Source organism: Eriocheir sinensis, chromosome 42, assembly GCF_024679095.1.
Source record: "Eriocheir sinensis breed Jianghai 21 chromosome 42, ASM2467909v1, whole genome shotgun sequence".
Taxonomy (NCBI): domain Eukaryota; kingdom Metazoa; phylum Arthropoda; class Malacostraca; order Decapoda; family Varunidae; genus Eriocheir; species Eriocheir sinensis.
The window spans coordinates 12,473,209-12,491,044 of NC_066550.1; the positions used below are offsets into that span (position 1 = coordinate 12,473,209).

General features: G+C 39.4%; 1 protein-coding gene across 1 annotated transcript in view; it reads left to right on the forward strand.

The window, feature by feature from the left end:
* The window catches only part of LOC127010221 (uncharacterized), a 92,703-nt gene extending 76,337 nt beyond the window's left edge, over positions 1-16,366 (forward strand). Inside the window, exons 7-12 of the mRNA XM_050884098.1 lie at positions 905-1,039; positions 6,666-6,803; positions 7,616-7,718; positions 8,221-8,363; positions 11,459-11,512; positions 14,417-16,366. Of these exons, the coding sequence (XP_050740055.1) occupies positions 905-1,039; positions 6,666-6,803; positions 7,616-7,717 (375 nt within the window). The 3' untranslated portion in view covers position 7,718; positions 8,221-8,363; positions 11,459-11,512; positions 14,417-16,366. The remainder of the gene's footprint in view (positions 1-904; positions 1,040-6,665; positions 6,804-7,615; positions 7,719-8,220; positions 8,364-11,458; positions 11,513-14,416) is intronic.
* Positions 16,367-17,836: the final 1,470 nt, after the last annotated feature.

The following is a 17,836-nucleotide window of genomic DNA, read 5'->3' on the forward strand; positions in this document are numbered from 1 at the left end:
TCATAGGAGTTTCTGGGTATTTCCACGGGTAGTTTTATGACCCTGGTGGTAGTCTGACTCTTCTTCTGCACCGTGATCGCGAAAAAAACCACTCATGGGAACTCGAATACTCTCCTTTGTTAACTTTTCAAAATAGATGTGAAGTTTGGGAGAGTCAGAATACAACCACTCGGCTCTACTCTTAGCCTACTCGCAGAGGCTCCTACGTGCGTTGTGTGTGTGTGTGTGTAGTATTTCCGTCCCTTGGGTGTCATAAATACGAGTAACAAGTTTGAGTGTGAGGCCGTTTGTCATCTGCGCCCCGCCTCCTCCGCCCTCTCCGTCTCCAGCAGCAGCCTCCGTGCCTGTCCGCTAGATGGCAACAGTGGTATGATGGAGTGTTTTACTTCTTGTGTGTGTGTGTGTGTGTGTGTGTGTGGAGGGGTAATAGGTGTTGTTAGTTTCTTGTTTCTCGTTGTTGTAGTAGTAGTAGTAGTGGTAGTAGTAGTAGTAGTAGTAGTAGTAGTAGTAGTAGTAGTAGTAGTAGTAGCAATAGGTTAGTTTATCATTGTTCTTTCAGTATCTAGTTTTTGTGTCTGTATAGCTAATTTCATCTCAGTAGTAGTAGTAGTAGTAGTAGTAGTAGTAGTAGTAGTAGTAGTAGTAGTAGTAGTCTTCTATCATCTTTAGTAACCATTCCCTTGTCGTTAATCATCCTTACCAACCATAGTACCATCACTAATGCCCTTCCTCCCCTTTCCCTATTCCTTCTCCTTCCACTTCTTCCCCTCTTCTTAACCCTCCTTTCTCTCCTCTTATCCTTAACCCTCCTACTCCTTCCCCTTCCTCTACCTACCCTAACTATCCTCCCTTCCCCTCCCTCACCTCTCCACCTCCTCCCCTCCTAACCCCCCGTTCCTTGCAGGCCGGGGTCAGCGTGGTGGGTGGCTGGGGGGCCTTAGACTCCATCGGGGCGGCCAGGACTTGTGTGAAGCCGCGCAGCGCTCGCCAGACGCCGCGCCGCGCTCTGCACCGCCTCACCGAGTCTGACTATGGCACGGTAAGGCTTGGACACACACACACAGACACACACACACATAAGAATGAGACAACATACACACATACATAAGACTAGGTAACACACATTTTAGACTTGGATAACAAACACACACACACACACACACACACACACACACACACACACACACACTCTCTCAGGTAATCACACTTTTCTTTCCCAGTGCACTGTTGGAAGTTCTGAAGCGTTGTAAGTGGGAATGATTCTTGAGGGCTTGTGGTTGTCATGGGAAAGGTTTATTGATCATTTTGGGTTTTGAATGATACCTATATTACCTGCGATTGTTGTGAAGGTGAAGTGCTCGTTAGATAGTTTAGTTAGGTAGTTAGGTAGTTCGATAGATAGTGTGGTAGTGATAATGTGAAGTGCCTGACATAGATTGATAGTTATGTAGTTAAGGATAGTTTGTGCTTGTGATAGAATGTGAAGCGGTTGACGAATTTTTATATTATTAGATAGTTACATAGATAAAATTAACGATAGTCTAATAAAAAAAAAATTACAACAAAAACAGCTCAAGGGCACACAAAAAGGAAACAATAATAATTAAAAAAAGCCCGCTACTCGCTGCTCCTAAAAAGAATCCAAAGAGGTGGCCGAAAGAGGGGTCAGTTATAGAATGTGAATTGGCTGATGGATAGTTAAGAGTAGTTGACGGGCAATTAGATTAGTAGATTGTTAGTGTGTGATAGTTATAGAAAGTGAATTGCTTGACGGTAGTTAGATTAGTAGGCCAGTTGTTAGATAGGTCATTATAGTTAAGAATAGTTGACAGGCAATTAGATTAGTAGTTAGTGGGATAGTTATAGAAAGTGAAATGCTTGACGGTAGTTAGATTAGTAGCCCAGTTGTTAGATAGTTAGATAGTTAGGTAGTTAATCAAAATATTCGTAGATAGTTATAGGTGGAAAGACTTATATTCCTCTATCTTTCCTTCGCTTCTTACTTACATAAAGACAGTTAAAGATAGTTAGGTAGCTAGTCAAAATACAGGTAGATCGTTATAGCTGGAAAGGTCGTTATATTCGCCCGCCTTTGCTTCGCTTCTTACCTATATAAAGACACCAAGAAAATCAAACTAAGAAAAGTGAAGGTACTGAATCGGGGCCACGCGGGACGCCACTTAGCAAAGACTTGAGAATCTCGCGCGAAATCGGATTGAGGTCTTGAGTGGCGAGGGATCGAGGGTCAGGGATGAAGATGAGGGGGTAATGGGGAGGGGAGGAGGTGGGCGGGGGGACGAGGGTAGGGTAGATGAGGGAGTAAGGGTGTAAGGGAGGGAGTCAGGTAAGGGGATCGGAACTCTCAAATGATGGGACGCGGGGGTTCTTATGATAAATAGTTGAACAAAGATAGACAGATAGAAAAAGTTGAACAAAGATATATAGATTGATAGAAAAAATGAACATAGATAGATAAATAGTTGAAAGGTAATAAATATCTGAACAATTAATGAACAAATAGCTAATCGTCTTTCCATTCAAACCAACACGAGAAAAAAAAAAAACGGAAAATCAAAGAAATAAACCAAAAAAAAAAAAAGCTAAACTTGATCTCAATATTTCCGCAACAGTTCACTTCATTTAACGATTCTGAATGACACTTGAGGAACAAAAGAGGAGGAGGAGGAGGAGGAAGAGGAGGAGGGAGAGGAGGAGGAGGAGGAGGAGGCGGAAACACTTGATAATGAGCACTTCGAGTAGGATAAAAAAAAGTGCATTGATCGAAGTGGCGCAGGAAAGGAGGACAAGAGGAGATGTTGAGGAGGAGGAGGAGGGGAGAGAAGGAAAGAAGAGAAAAGTAAAGAAGAAAAGGATAAAAAGACGAGAGGAGAGAAGAGAGGAGGAGAGGAACTGAGGCTGCAGGTGGGGAGAGGCGAAAGGGGTTATGAGGAGATAGGAGAGGGAGAAAAGATTGAAGGGGGATGTGGGGAGGAGGAGGAAAGGCAAGAGGAGGTAGGTAAGAAAGTCAGGGAAGGCTGCTGGGGAAAGAAAGGAACAGGGAGAGGCAAGGGATGGAATGCACGAATGAAAGAAAACGAGAGAAAGAAACAGGAAAAAAATAGCCTTGTAGGTAAGAAGGTCAGGGAAGGATGCTGGGGAAAGGAAGAGGCAAGGGATGGAATGAACGAATGAAAGAAAACGAGAGAAAGAAACAGGAAAAAAATAGCCTTGTAGGTAAGAAGGTCAGGGAAGGCTGCTGGGGAAAGAAAGGAACAGGGAGAGGCAAGGGATGGAATGCACGAATGAAAGAAAACGAGAGAAAGAAACAGGAAAAAAATAGCCTTGTTTCATTGCTTCAGAATCCATAAAAAGAATAAAGAAATAAAGAAATACAGAAGAAATTATAGACCAAACATGAGATAGAAAATAAAAAGCAGAAAAAAACGAAAGCTGGAGATGATAAAAAGAAACAAAATTAGTAAAAAAACAACATATGATAAAGAATGATGCAATAGAGAATAGAATTTTAATAGAACGAACATTAACAAAAGGAAAAAAAAAAGAAAACTGGAAAAACTATTAGATCTCGCGTTTTCGTTTCCGATTCCACATAAAAGAGAGTCAGGGTTTGCATAACACTCTTCAAAAAAAAAAAAAAAAAAAAATAAATAAATAAATAAATAAAAAAAAAGAAACATTAGCAAGAGAAATAATTCCACATCGAACGAAACCACATGACAAATCTTTTTTTTTTTTTTTTTGTCATTTTACCTCAAATACGAAAAAATGCGTAAATTATTATCAAACGACTTAGTGAAGCTCTATTTTCTCTCTCATACTGACGGGGAATAGAAATAAAATAATGAAATACAGAAAGAAAGGAAGAACAAGACAAATGGAAGGAGAGGGGAATGGAGAGAGAAAGGAAGAGAAGAAAAAATAATGAAAGAGAGGAAGAAGAGGAAGACAAATGGAAGGAGAAGGGAATGGAGAGAAAGGAAGAGAAGAAAAAATAATGAAAGAGAGGAAGAAGAGGAAGAAAAATGAGAGAAAAACTGGAATAGAGAGAATGAAGAGAAGAAATAAATAATGAAAGAGAGGAAGAAGAGGAAGACAAATAGAAGGAGAAGGAGATAGAGAGAAGGAAGAGAGAAGAAAGAAATAAAGATAGAGAGGAAGAAAACGAAGATAAATGAAAGGATAAAGAGAGAAAGAAAGAGGAAAAGAGAGAAAGGAAGAAAGGAGAATAAGAGAGAGAACGAAAATTAAGAGAAAAAGAGAGAATGTGTGTGTTTAAATTCCTTACACACATACTAACATATTTCCCAAACACACTAGCGACTTTTAATACTAGCTAATAGAAAAATAGCAGGAAATCCTATTCTCCTCCCGAAAAAAGTGAAGGAAAAGAATCTTCCGAAAAATTTCATGAATTTGAATTTGCTTTTTTTTGCCTTTTTTCTGGTTTTAATCCCTTTCAGATCCCCTCAAAGAGTACTCATTCAGTCCCTCTGCTGTTAGTGCTTATGTTTTGCTTGGGGATTTTTGTAAATCCTTTTTAAACCTTTCAATTAAACTTTTTTATTCTAACTTCCATTTTTTATTCAAAAAATGGATACTTAACATTATGGGAAAAATATGGACACTTAACATTATGGGGAAAAATATGGATACTTAACATTATGGGGAATACTAGATACTAATATGGGAAAAATATGGACACTTAACATTATGGGGAAAAATATGGATACTTAACATTATGGGGAAAAAATATGGGTACTAACATTATGGGGAAAAATATGGATACTTAACATTATGGGGAAAAATATGGGTACTTAACATTATGGGGAAAAATATGGATACTTAACATTATGGGGAAAAATATGGATACTTAACATTATGGGGAAAAATATGGATACTTAACATTATGGGGAAAAAATATGGATACTTAACATTATGGGGGAAATAATATGGATACTTAATATTATGGGGAAAAAAGAATTATATTGAATGATGCTGAAAAGAAAATTTGCCTGATCTTGAACAAAAAAAAATAAATAAAATAAATAAAATAAATAAATAAATAAATAAATAAATAAAATAAATCGCCAAACTTTCTACCAATTTAAACCTACAATTATTCTCTTCATTTTAACTTCCATGGACACTTAACATTATAGGGAAACAAGAATTACAGTATTATACTAAAAAGAAAATTTGCCTGATCTTGAACCAAAAAATCACAGAACTTTTCACCAATTTAAGCCTTCAATTATTCTTTTCATTTAACAAAAAACAAAAAAAAAACACAAACAACCACAAGAAAAGCAAACCAAGTCCCTCAAACTCCTATTAATTGCTTTTATCGGAACATTGCTTAGCTAGGCCTGTTTTGGGGGCATTTTTTTATATCCATGGTCAGTTCCTTTTCCTATCAAACAACTCGGATATGGTCTTCAAATCACTAACACCTACATACATATCCTACACCCACATCCTTATCCTGCATCCTTATCCTTCGCTATCCTTCTCTCCTCTCCTTCTGCATATCCGCCGCGCCCTTGGGATGGGAGGTAAGGGCGAAGGTGTCTCTCCCAAAGGGCTTCGATGGTCTCCTGAGGGTGTGTTTCAGGGGGTAGATTTCCTATGGGCGAAGTTGAGTTAAAGGGAGATGCAGGATGGAGTGTAACTGGTGGTGTTGGTGGTGGTGGTGGTGGTGGTGGTGATAGTGGTGGTGGTGATGGTGGTGGTGGTGATGGGATATTGAGAAAGGTTGAGGTTAAGTTTGTCTTGTTTTGGTGTTAGTTTGTTAGTTTGTTGGTTAGATTCTCCCTCCCTTTTTTTCCCACTTCTTTCATTTTCTCGTTTTCATTTATTTTCCTTTTTTCCTCTTTCTCTTATCTCTTCTTTATTTTTGTCCTTCTGTTTAGTTTTGGTGTTAGTTTGTTAGTTTGTTGGTTAACTTGTCCCTCCTTTTTTTTCCTCTTTGTCCCACTTTTCATTTTCTCATTCATTTATTTTCCTTTCTTCCTTTTTTTGTCTCTTATCTGTTTTTCCTCTTCTTTATTTTCATCGTTCTGTTTCCTTTTCGTGTTGGTTAGTTATTTTTCTTCCTTTTTGTCTTTGTTTTCTTCATCTTTTACTTTTCCTTCTTCTTTGATGTCTACTTTATTTATTCTTTTTTGTTTTGCTTCTGTTCTTCTTCTTCCTCTCATGTTATAATCAAGCATCTTTTTTCTCTCTCTCTCTAATCCTCTTTGTGTGCTTCTCTCTAAATATTTTATGAGGCACCAAGTTACTATATTTTCTCATATTTCTGTATTTCCTCTTGTTTCTTTATTTTCACATTTCTCTTAAAGTTTGTGGTATTTTTCAGTAACTATTTTATTCTCTATAATGCTCTATTTTTCAGTAACTCTGTATTTTATTCTCTATAATGTTCCCTTCTCTCTGTACTTCCCAATATATTTTTCTTTCCTTGCGGTTTTCTTATTTTGTATTTTCCTTATATTTCTCTTACTTTTCCACATTATTTCTATTTTCCTTAATATTCTCATACTTTTCTTTATTTCCCTGTACATATTCCTCACCATACTCAGTTTTCCTCATTTTTCCTCGTACTTTAATTTGTTTCCCCTGTATTCCTCACTGTTCCCCATTTTCAGGTGCCGTGGGCCAGGCGGAGGGCAGCAGGTGTGAACGGGCTGCTGGTCAACTCTGGCACTGTTAACGGCATTGGTGACCATCTCGAGGAGCAGGTGACCTTCCGACCCCTGCCCTCGCCCACACCCCAACAGACGCAGGTGAGGAAGGGGAAGGAATGAGAGCGAATTAGTGTTGCCAAGGCCCTCTTTAGATTGTTGGCCTATGCATCAGGTTTAAGAACAGACAAATTAATCTAGACTATAGGATCTGTTTGGGTGTGGATATCTGTGTCAATCTATGTAAATCTCACTCTCTCCCACCTGACTATATATGACAAGGCCCTTTAAGATTGCAGGCCTATGCTTTGCTGATTTATTTTTGGGGCAATGCTATGCTAGGGATCTGTTATAGCTTGAATATCTATGTAAATCTATGTAAATCTTGCTCTCTCAGTTGACCATGATATGCCAAGGCCCTCTAAGATTGCAGGCCTATGCTTTGTTGATTTATTTATGTGCTATGCTATGCTAGGGATCTGCTGTGGTTTGAATATCTATGTAAATCTGTGTAAATCTCTCTCTCAGTTGACTATGATATGCCAAGGCCCTCTAAGATTGCAAGCCTATGCTTTGATGATTTATTTATGTGCTATGCTATGCTAGGGATCTGCTGTGGTTTGAATATCTATGTAAATCTGTGTAAATCTCACTCTCTCAGTTGACTATGATATGCCAAGGCCCTCTAAGATTGCAGGCCTATGCTTTGTTGATTTATTTATGTGCTATGCTATGCTAGGGATCTGCTGTGGTTTGAATATCTATGTAAATCCGTGTAAATCTCACTCTCTCAGTTGACTATGATATGCCAAGGCCCTCTAAGATTGCAAGCCTATGCGTTGCTGTTATTTTTGTGTTCTGCTGGGTTGAGATGTGTTTTTTTGGCGTAACTTGTGTATTTCTCTTCCGCACAGAACCCAGGGCATCGGTGGAGGGGGGAGGGGGATGGCGGGAGGGAGTGGCGCCCCCCCAGACGGTCCCTCTCTCAAGACGCGGCCACGACTGTTGAAGGATGAGGTGAGGGAGAGGTAGATGTGTGTGTTTGTCTCTGGTACTCACTCTCCTTTTCCTTCAGTTCTCTATCTTTCTCTTTCTTCTCTTTTCCTCGTTCTTTCTCGCTGATTATTTTCTTCTCTTCCTTTTATTCTTTCTTCCCCTGCAGATTTTTATGTTTGCCTTCTTTCCTTATTTTTTCTCTTCTCTCTTTGTTTTTTTTATTTCTTTCTGATTACTCTTTGTTTCTTGGTCTGATAATAATTGTAGTAGTAGTAGTAGTAGTAGTAGTAGTAGTAGTAGTAGTAGTAGTAGGAGGTGGAGGAGGAGGAGCATTAGCAGTAAGAAAGCAAATTAACAAAAAGATAGATCGCAGTTATAAAATACGAAGATGAAGGAGTTGTAAAAATTAAGAGGAAAAGTTAACTGATGTGGAAAGGGAAATTGAAGGAAAAAATGAAGAAATTGAGGAAGAAGAATAGAGGCAAAATAACAGCTGACACCTAACCTTCTCTCCACCAACCAGGAAGGAGGATGAGGGACAAGGAGGAGGAAGAGGAAGAGATGTCGCAGCCCTGTTGACCTCACCCTTCGAAGGCATAGCAGGAGCAGGCACCAAAACGCCCCTCCCCCCCCTTGTCCTGACGGCACATCACTGAACCCTAACTGGTGAGTGCCGCTGATAGTAAAAGTAGTAATGGTGGTAGTAGTGGTAGTAGTAGTGGTAGGGTAGTAGTCCTAAGATCAGAGTAAAAATATAGAAGAAAAAAAGGAATAGTTGTGAAAGAGTAAAAGAAAATCTGGTAAGAATCGGAAAAAAAAGTTTACTAAAAATTATATTTCCCTCGATTTAAACATTATACATTAATTTCTTTATTTGTTCAGCATTCTTTGCAATTTTTCTGTACACACACACACACACACACACACACACACACACACACACACACACACACTATACTTAAAATAATCAAATTCCTCTCAATCAAATTACTTTTAACTCATGAAACATTAGGAGCAAAAAAATAATGTTACTAGACGAGCTTGGAAATAAAAAATCGCTTCTTATTAATTTATTGAACATTATGAGCAAGGGAAATATAATAGTGAACAATACTGAATGCAAACTGTTTCAAATTAGTCCTTTCACTTAACTATTTTCCCGTACATTATGGGGAAAAAATTAGTTACTGGACGGTACTGGAAAAAAAGTCTAATTCCTTTCAATCAAATTACTTTTAACTTTAGATCAAACAACACAAGGAAAACACACACACACACACACACACACAGGCATACTCTTCTCTGCTGTCTTCTATAGGGGCAGTGGCATCAGGCTTTCATTTTTATTCATTTTTCCCCTTGACCTGCTTCCTTCACTGTAAAAAAAACATATATTTATTTTAACTCCATCTCACAGGCATGAATAACCACCACATTTATGACCAACAGTTTATACATTAATATTTCACTCGCTGTATTACACTTATTTTCTTTTCCAACCAAGTGAATAAAAAATAAATATAATAATACAAGTGTGTGTGTGTGTGTGTGTGTGTGTGTGTCCGCGACGACCTCAAAACCACAGGCCAGCGACGGTTAATTCTTAGATCATTACTCCGCACTTCTCCCATTCAATACAGCAATTACCCTCGCCCATAATACCCTGTGATTAAGCGGGCCCATTAGGGCAGAAGTAATGGCGGGTTATAACCTATATAGACCGAGGGAGGCAGCGTAAGTGAGCCCATAATTACTGTAGAGGTGAATACTGGAATTACGCACACAGGAGACACGTAATTGGGGTTAGAAAAGGGCTAAAAGAAGAACTAAGTGAGGTAATTATAGGTCCTTCATCTCATTAGTGAATTTAAGTGATTGTTTTGGTTTAGTTTGATTATATAATGTGGTTTTTGTTTTGGGTTTTGGGTTGAGTGAGTGTGGTGAAGGGAAGGAGAGGGAATGGAATGGAGGGAGAGGAAAAGAAGGGAATAGAAGAAGGGGAAGAAAGGGAAGAGGAGAAATTGAGATAGAGAGATAGTTAAGAGTTTGGTTGAGGTCGGAAGGGAATTAGAAGGGAAAGAATAGGGAAGAGAGAGAGAGAGAGAGAGAGAGAGAGAGAGAGAGAGAGAGAGAGAGAGAGAGAGAATGTTTGGTTACACAATCTCTCTTACCATAACACACACACACACACACACACACACACACACACACACACAGAGGTAGAAAATTAATGACACATACGGAGGGGAAAATTGCATATAATTTGAGGCCTATTAAGGTATTACTGGGCTGCTTAATTGCCTTAGGCCTATGGTGAGGATAATATTAAGGGAGGGAGAGAGAGAAGGGGGAGGAAGGGAGAAAATAGAAGGGAATAGAGGAGGGAGGGAATGGAAAAGGAGGGATAGAAGGGAAAGAGAAGAAGAGAGAGGAGGAAATAGAATGAGAAGAGAGGGGAAGGAGGGATGGAATAGAAAGGGAAAGGGAAGAAGAGGGGGAGAAAGAAGGGACTAGAAGGGAAGAAAAGGGAACAGAAGAAGGAATGAAGAGAAAAGGGAGGAAATGGAAGGGGAAGAGGAGGAAAAGGAAGGGAAAGAAGAGGAATAAAGGGGGGAATAGAAGAAGGGAAGAAGAAGAGGGGGAGAAGGGAGGGAAAGAAGAGGAAAGGAAGGGAGAGAAGAGGAATAAAGGGGGGAATAGAAGAAGGGAAGAAGAAGAGGGGGAGAAGGGAGGGAAAGAAGAGGAAAGGAAGGGAGAGAAGAGGGATAAAGGGGGGAATAGAAGAAGGGGAAGAAGAGAAAAGAGAGGAAACGGAAGGGAAAGAAGGGGAAAAGGAAGGGAGAGAAGAGGAGTGAGGGAGGGAATAGAAGAAGAAGGGGAAGAAGTATAAGGATTGCAGTTTTACCTCTCCTTATTCCTCCATTCTCTCTCTCCTCTCCTTCCCTCTCTCTTCTCTTCCTTCCCATCTTACTTTCCCCTCTTCCCTCTTTCTCTCCATTCCTCCTTCCTTCCCTTTTCCTTCCTTCTTCCTCCATTCTCTCTCTTCCTTCCCATCTCACTTTTCCCTCCTCCCTCTTTCTCTCCATTCTTCCTTCCTTCCTTCTTCCCCCTCTTCTTTTCTCCTCCTCCTCCCCCCTCTCTTCCTTGTGTGAGTCTAATGCAAGGGGCTTAAAGAAGGGAGATTAATCTGTCACATTACGGCTAAAATATGACTTAGTATTCTTAGCATTCTTGAGAACTTGGTGGTAGTAGTAGTAGTAGTAGTAGTGGTAGTAGTAGTAGTGGTAGTAGTAGTAGTATGGTGGCAAAAAAAGGAATAAAAGTGTCTAAATAAAAAAAGTTAAAACATGGAAACTAAAAAAAAAAATGAAAGTAGGGAAAACAAAAGATAAATAAAAATCGAAGTAAAAAATGTGAAAAAATAATAAAACTGAGTAAAATAAAAAAAAAACAGGAAAATGAAACTAAATAAACATGAAAAAAAAAAAAAACATAGCAAAGAAGTGGAACCCAAAATAAAATAATATATATAGGAAGGAAACAAACAAAATAAATAAATAAATAAATAAAATAATAAATAAAATAAGTAAAATAAATACAGTAAAGAGTGGAAGCCAAGAAAATAAATATATAGGAAAGAAACAAAAAATAACAACAGGTAAAATATAAATAAAATAATAAATAAAATAACTAAAATAAATCCAACCACCTGTAATCAACTCACCCATCTCACCTGTGTCCCTCTCTCCCCCCCGCCACAGTTCCCCGCCGCCACCCGCCTCCACAGCCGCCAGTCAGCCGCCGCCGGTCTGCAGGTGATCAAAAAATATATACATAGTGAATTTATGATATTATTGAGATTTTAAATTATTATTGTAGACGATTTGTAGATAAACCCGTGTGACTGATGGATTGGTTGACTTCAGTGTAGCATTTGGAACCGAATAAAATAATTACTAACACGCGTTTTGTCTTGTACTAACCTACTAACGCACTAACCCTGGAAAATGAAAAAAATGTTAGTGTTTTATTACTTAACATGTTTTTTTGTCTTTTCTACTAACGCACTAACCCTGGAAAATGAAAAAAATGTTAGTGTTTTATTACTTAACATGTTTTTTTGTCTTTTCTACTAACGCACTAGCTCTGGAAAATGAAAAAATGTTAGTGTTTTATTACTAACATGTTTTTTTGTCTTTTCTACTAACGCACTAACCCTGGAAAATGAAAAAAATGTTACTGTTTTATTACTAACATGTTTTTTTGTCTTTTCTACTAACGCACTAGCTCTGGAAAATGAAAAAATGTTACTGTTTTATTACTAACATGTTTTTTTGTCTTTTCTACTAACGCACTAACCCTGGAAAAAAAAAAGTTGGTTTTATTACTAACATGTTTTTTTTGTTTTTTCTACTAACATTACTAACTCACTAACCCAGGAAATTAAAAAGTGTTAGTTATTATTACTAACACGTTTTTTGTCTTTTCCACCAACATTACTAACACACTAACCCTGAAATACATATTGATTGTGTATAACTTGAAAAACACTATTACTAACACATTCAGTCTTTCCACTAACCTTACTAACACAACTTACAGAGCTTTAGATATGAATTACTAACACGTTTTGGTCTTGTACTAACATCACTAACACACTAACCCTGAAATACATATTGATTGTGTATAACTTAACTTGAAAAACACTATTACTAACACATTCAGTCTTTTCCACTAACCTTACTAACACAACTTACAGAGCTTTAGATATGAATGGGTGGCCTCATCTTGAAAATATATAGAACAGATAACTTAACAAAAAACAACAACAAAAACAAAAAAAAAATAATCTTACTGCCCATTGCTTTCATGATAATCTTAACTAATCCAACCTGACCTAATCCATTCATCATCATACCTTCTCAATGGTAAGTTCATGATAATTTTTCTTTATTTTCACTCACTGGGAATAAAGAGGAAAATGAAAAGGGGGATGATAGGAGGGAGGAAGATGTGGTTAGAGAAAGAGGAAGAAGGGAGGAAAAGGAGGTTAGAGAAAGAGGAAGAGGGTGATGAAAAGAGGAAGAAGGGAGGAAGAGGAGGTTAGAGACAGAGGAAGAGGGTGTTGAAAAGAGGAAGAAGGGAGGAAAAGAAGTCACGGAAGGGAGATTTTGAGAGAAGGAAAAGGAGGACAGAATCGAGAGGTTGGAAAGGGGAATGAAAGGAAGGAGAATCTAGAAAAAAAAAATGAGAAAAAATATTGAAAGTAGAAGGAAAAAATGTTGACAAAAGTGTGAAAAAAAAAGATTAGATAAGGAAGCAAAAAATGTTGTGTGGGAGGGAAAGAAAGTACATTAGGGGAGATTGAAAAGAGTTAAAGAGGAACGCAGATATCAACCAAGAACCACACAAGGAGAAAGTTAACATCCGCCCTTTCATAATGAGGTAACGACAATTATTATTATTATTATTATTACGGTGTTTGGTCTTGTAGTGGTAGTATAATCGTAAGTCTGAGTGTAATTCATGTACGTAGGTTATTAATGTTATGTTTATCTTTCCTATTACATTTAAGGAACATCACGGAAGAAATGGCTATGGACCGGCAACAGTGGACGAGGCTCATATCCCGTCCAACCCCACCATAGGGAATAAATGGACGTTAAATGATGATGATGATGATGATGATGAATGATTTAAGGCTATATGTTTAGTATTATATGTTTAATTCTCTCTCTCTCAACCCTTTCCCCCCCCAAGCATTACACAGATCAGTAGAGTTAAAAAGAGCGAGAGAGCTTGCTTACGTAACACCCCCCTCCCCCTCCTCCTTGAAGCTGTCCAGGTGTTCATAATCAAGGGACTCGTATTGCTGAGTTCATTAAGTCATTGCCTGCCCTCCCTCACCTGTCCTTACCTCACCTGTCCTTCCCTTCCTCCTCTCCCCACTTTCTCTTTGCTCCCTTCACCTTTCCTCCCTTACCTGCCCTGCCCTTCACCTTCCCTCCTCCTCCTTTTCCTCTTCCCACTTTCTCTTCCCTCCCTTCACCTGCTCTCCCCTCACTTCCTCCTCCTCCTCCTCCTCCTCCCAGTTTCTCTCCACTCCCTTCACCTGCTCTTCCCTCGTTAATTATGGGGTGATTTAGTGGGCCTGAATTATATTACAGGGAGTTGAAGTTGCATGGTATATATATAATTATTTAGCAAACTTTTTTTTTATTAGTTTTATTTGTGTTGTAAGCATGGTCTGATTTTTCTTATGTTTACCAGGTGTATTTCACATTCGTTTCTATTTTTCAATTTCAATATTTTCTTCCTCTCAGCAAAACAGTGTTGCATGTATATCTTCCCACTCCGTTCTTGTTATAAAATTGACCTAGCCATTTCTGTTTTTCAAAGGATGTGACCCGAAAATTATTTGGTATATTTCCAGACTTATTGCCCCTATTTATTCCTTGCTTTTTTTCAATTATCTTTTTTTTCTCGGCAAATTATCACTCAAATTTTGTACCATATGCTTATTAAGAAACTATCTAACAAAACATTCTTCAAGATACACCTGAATTTCAACTTTAATTTGACAATCAGAAAAAGTAAATTAAACTTAGGAAGCTCCCAATACTAAACCATCACCATTCCTTGAAATCTAAATAATAATGCTCCTTCAATACAGGTGCGAGGGACACCTTTCACACAAGTTAATTGAATCTACTCCTCAGGTACTCGCTCCCTCACCACTGACCGCCCAAGAGGATGGATGGACAGGACAGGCTCAGTGGCAACAAGCAGGCGTTCCGACCACGATAAGTGAAATAAAAGTTTACATTAACCCGGTAACAGCGAGGACCAAGTTTCTTAAGGGCCCCTCTAAGCAAGAAAAATAAGAAAAAAATCATCACTCACACAAACCATTTCATAATATATATCAACGTGTGTGTTAGTGAGGTATTTTGGCATGCTAATTTTTTCACACTTGTACAAAACACTGGATATCATCACTGGTCCATTTTTCACACTTGTACAAAACACTGGATATCATCACTAGTCCATTTTTCACACTTGTACAAAACACTGGATATCATCACTAGTCCATTTTTCACACTTGTACAAAACACTGGATATCATCACTGTAGTCCATTTTTCACACTTGTACAAAACACTGGATATCATCACTGTAGTCCATTTTTCACACTTGTACAAAACACTGGATATCATCACTGTAGTCCATTTTTCACACTTGTACAAAACACTGGATATCATCACTAGTCCATTTTTCACACTTGTACAAAACACTGGATATCATCACTAGTCCATTTTTCACACTTGTACAAAACACTGCATATCATCACTAGTCCATTCACTCCCTCCTGACAGTGGCAGGATCTCTAATCAGTTAGGTAAGGACACCACTGATAGACTGTTGTTGGTGGGCGGGGCATCAGACGTCTACATCGCCTAACTCACAAGCCTAGGTTCAGAAAATATTCCTACCTCTTTACGTAGCTCTAACAGATGAGCTAAGCAAAGACATCAATACTTTCTTAACCCTGTCTAGTGAGTGGGCAGTGAAGATGTCAGACACCCTGCCCGTCAAGAGCCCATCAACAGCGTCCATACTTGCTTGACTAAGAGATAAGAATACAGGTAAAGTGAATGGACTAAAAAGTAACAAAACCTGTCTTTTCTAATGTGCTCTTATATTACAGGTGTTGCTGGTGAAAGAAGACAAGAGAAACTATCCATTACTCCTTACCTTACACTCGCACTGGGAAATCCTCGGCAAGAGCTTGTGTGTTGCCTGGTCTTGGGGGCAACTGATGGGGCCAAGTGGTGCAGGTTCCATACTTCCAGGGCCCTCGTTCACCACTCCACTTCTTCCTCCATTATCACAAGTTGCCAAGATCCATGACAGAAGCTTCAAATACCCTTCCTCTTCAGTTAGGATTTGCTTGCATCTTCGTCAGTGAGGAGAGCTTGGCTAGTGAATAGAGTGGACGAGTATTGGAGGATGTCAGGATAGGTAGATTTGGGGTTCCTCTGCCATCACCATCACAGCTGTATGTGTACCTGAAACAGAGGCAGAAGTGAGGGGAGGAAAATTTGGAAAGTTTCGTTAAGTCGCTGCAACATCTGTGGTCATATGCCGGAGAGAGACGGGAGGGGGAAGGAATTATAGGAGAAGGGAACAGACCCCAGGAGACAGGAAACAGCCATTTTTTCTAGTCTGCACTGGGAAAGTCAGACTACACACCACGGGAAGAACAAGAAAAAAGTTGGAAGAGAAAAGCAACCCTCAGGACACTAAATACAGGGTCTATTCTCCCTTCTAATTCATTTCTTGTTCTTCCTGCAATGTTGCCTGCCTTTCCCAGCGCAGACTAGAAGTGTGAAGAGAACTATGGAAAGTTGAAGTGTACAGAGTTAAATAGAAGTGTAGAGATTCGAAGAGTATAAACTAAAATAAAGAAGTGTACAGAGTTAAAAAGAAGTGTAAGGAATCGAAGAGTATTAACAAAAATAAAATTAGTGTAAGGAAATGGCTCTGTCCCATGCATCCCTTCTCCTCCTCTGAATGCCTCAATTGTGAAGAGTGTAGAATCCTGTGTATTACCTGTTGATGTATGAGAACAATGAGAGTAAATGAAATGCCTAATAAATTATATGCTGCCCTGAAACATATTCGTTGAAGAAAATGTAAAGTCCTGTCTGTGCCTTGGGGAGGGGATGGGAAACACCCCACTATCCACCACAGAGGCAGAGAAAGACCTGGGAGTGTATTTTATCAGGCTACCAGTGAAGGGATATCCAACACACCAATACCACATGGGAAACACTCCACTATCCACCACAGAGGCAGAGAAAGACCTGGGAGTGTATTTTATCAGGCTACCAGTGAAGGGATATCCAACACACCAATACCACATGGGAAACACTCCACTATCCACCACAGAGGCAGAGAAAGACCTGGGAGTGTATGTTACCAGGCTACCAGTGAAGGGATATCCAGCACCTATACCACATGGGAAACACTCCACTATCCACCACAGAGGCAGAGAAAGACCTGGGAGTGTATGTTACCAGGCTACCAGTGAAGGGATATCCAGCACACCAATACCACATGGGAAACACTCCACTATCCACCACAGAGGCAGAGAAAGACCTGGGAGTGTATGTTACCAGGCTACCAGTGAAGGGATATCCAGCACACCAATACCACATGGGAAACACTCCACTATCCACCACAGAGGCAGAGAAAGACCTGGGAGTGTATTTTATCAGGCTACCAGTGAAGGGATATCCAGCACACCAATACCACATGGGAAACACTCCACTATCCACCACAGAGGCAGAGAAAGACCTGGGAGTGTATGTTACCAGGCTACCAGTGAAGGGATATCCAGCACACCAATACCACATGGGAAACACTCCACTATCCACCACAGAGGCAGAGAAAGACCTGGGAGTGTATGTTACCAGGCTACCAGTGAAGGCGAAATCCGTGCCAATCACAGCAGACGGGTTAAGGAGAACATGTTTAGGATTAGAACTGGACTGAGCAAGATTGAGGAGGATCATTGCAAGTTCGACCCAAAGAATAGGAGGAGGAGGACTACAAACAAAGGTGATGTTTTTAGAAATTGCCAAATGAACTTACTAATGAGAGGAAGGTATAGTTGCCAGAGAAGTCGCCAACCATGACCACGGTTCCTCCTCTTGGGTCACCTTCTGAAGAGTCCAATCCGATTCACACTGACCCCATGCTGTGCCTCCTGACCTGACCTGACCTGACCCACTCCACTGGTAGACGGGTAAAGGCTGCGTCTGAGTGTCTGTCTCGGCCGCAAGGTGACGGGAACTCTGCAAGACACCTGGTTGTTAAATCTCTAACGAGTCACACCTGTTGATGATTTTAGCCCGGTAGCAGCGATGGGCCAAATTTGTGCCATTATTTAAACCCCCAAAAATAGATGATACATAAACTGATCACAAATGCTTTGATATATATTATGAAATGGTTTGTGTGAATGATGATTTTTTCTCATTTTTCTCGCTTAGAGGAACCATTAAGAAACATGATCCCCGCTGCTACCGGGTTAAACAGAGTACAAAACAATAGCATCAGAAACTTAATAAAACAT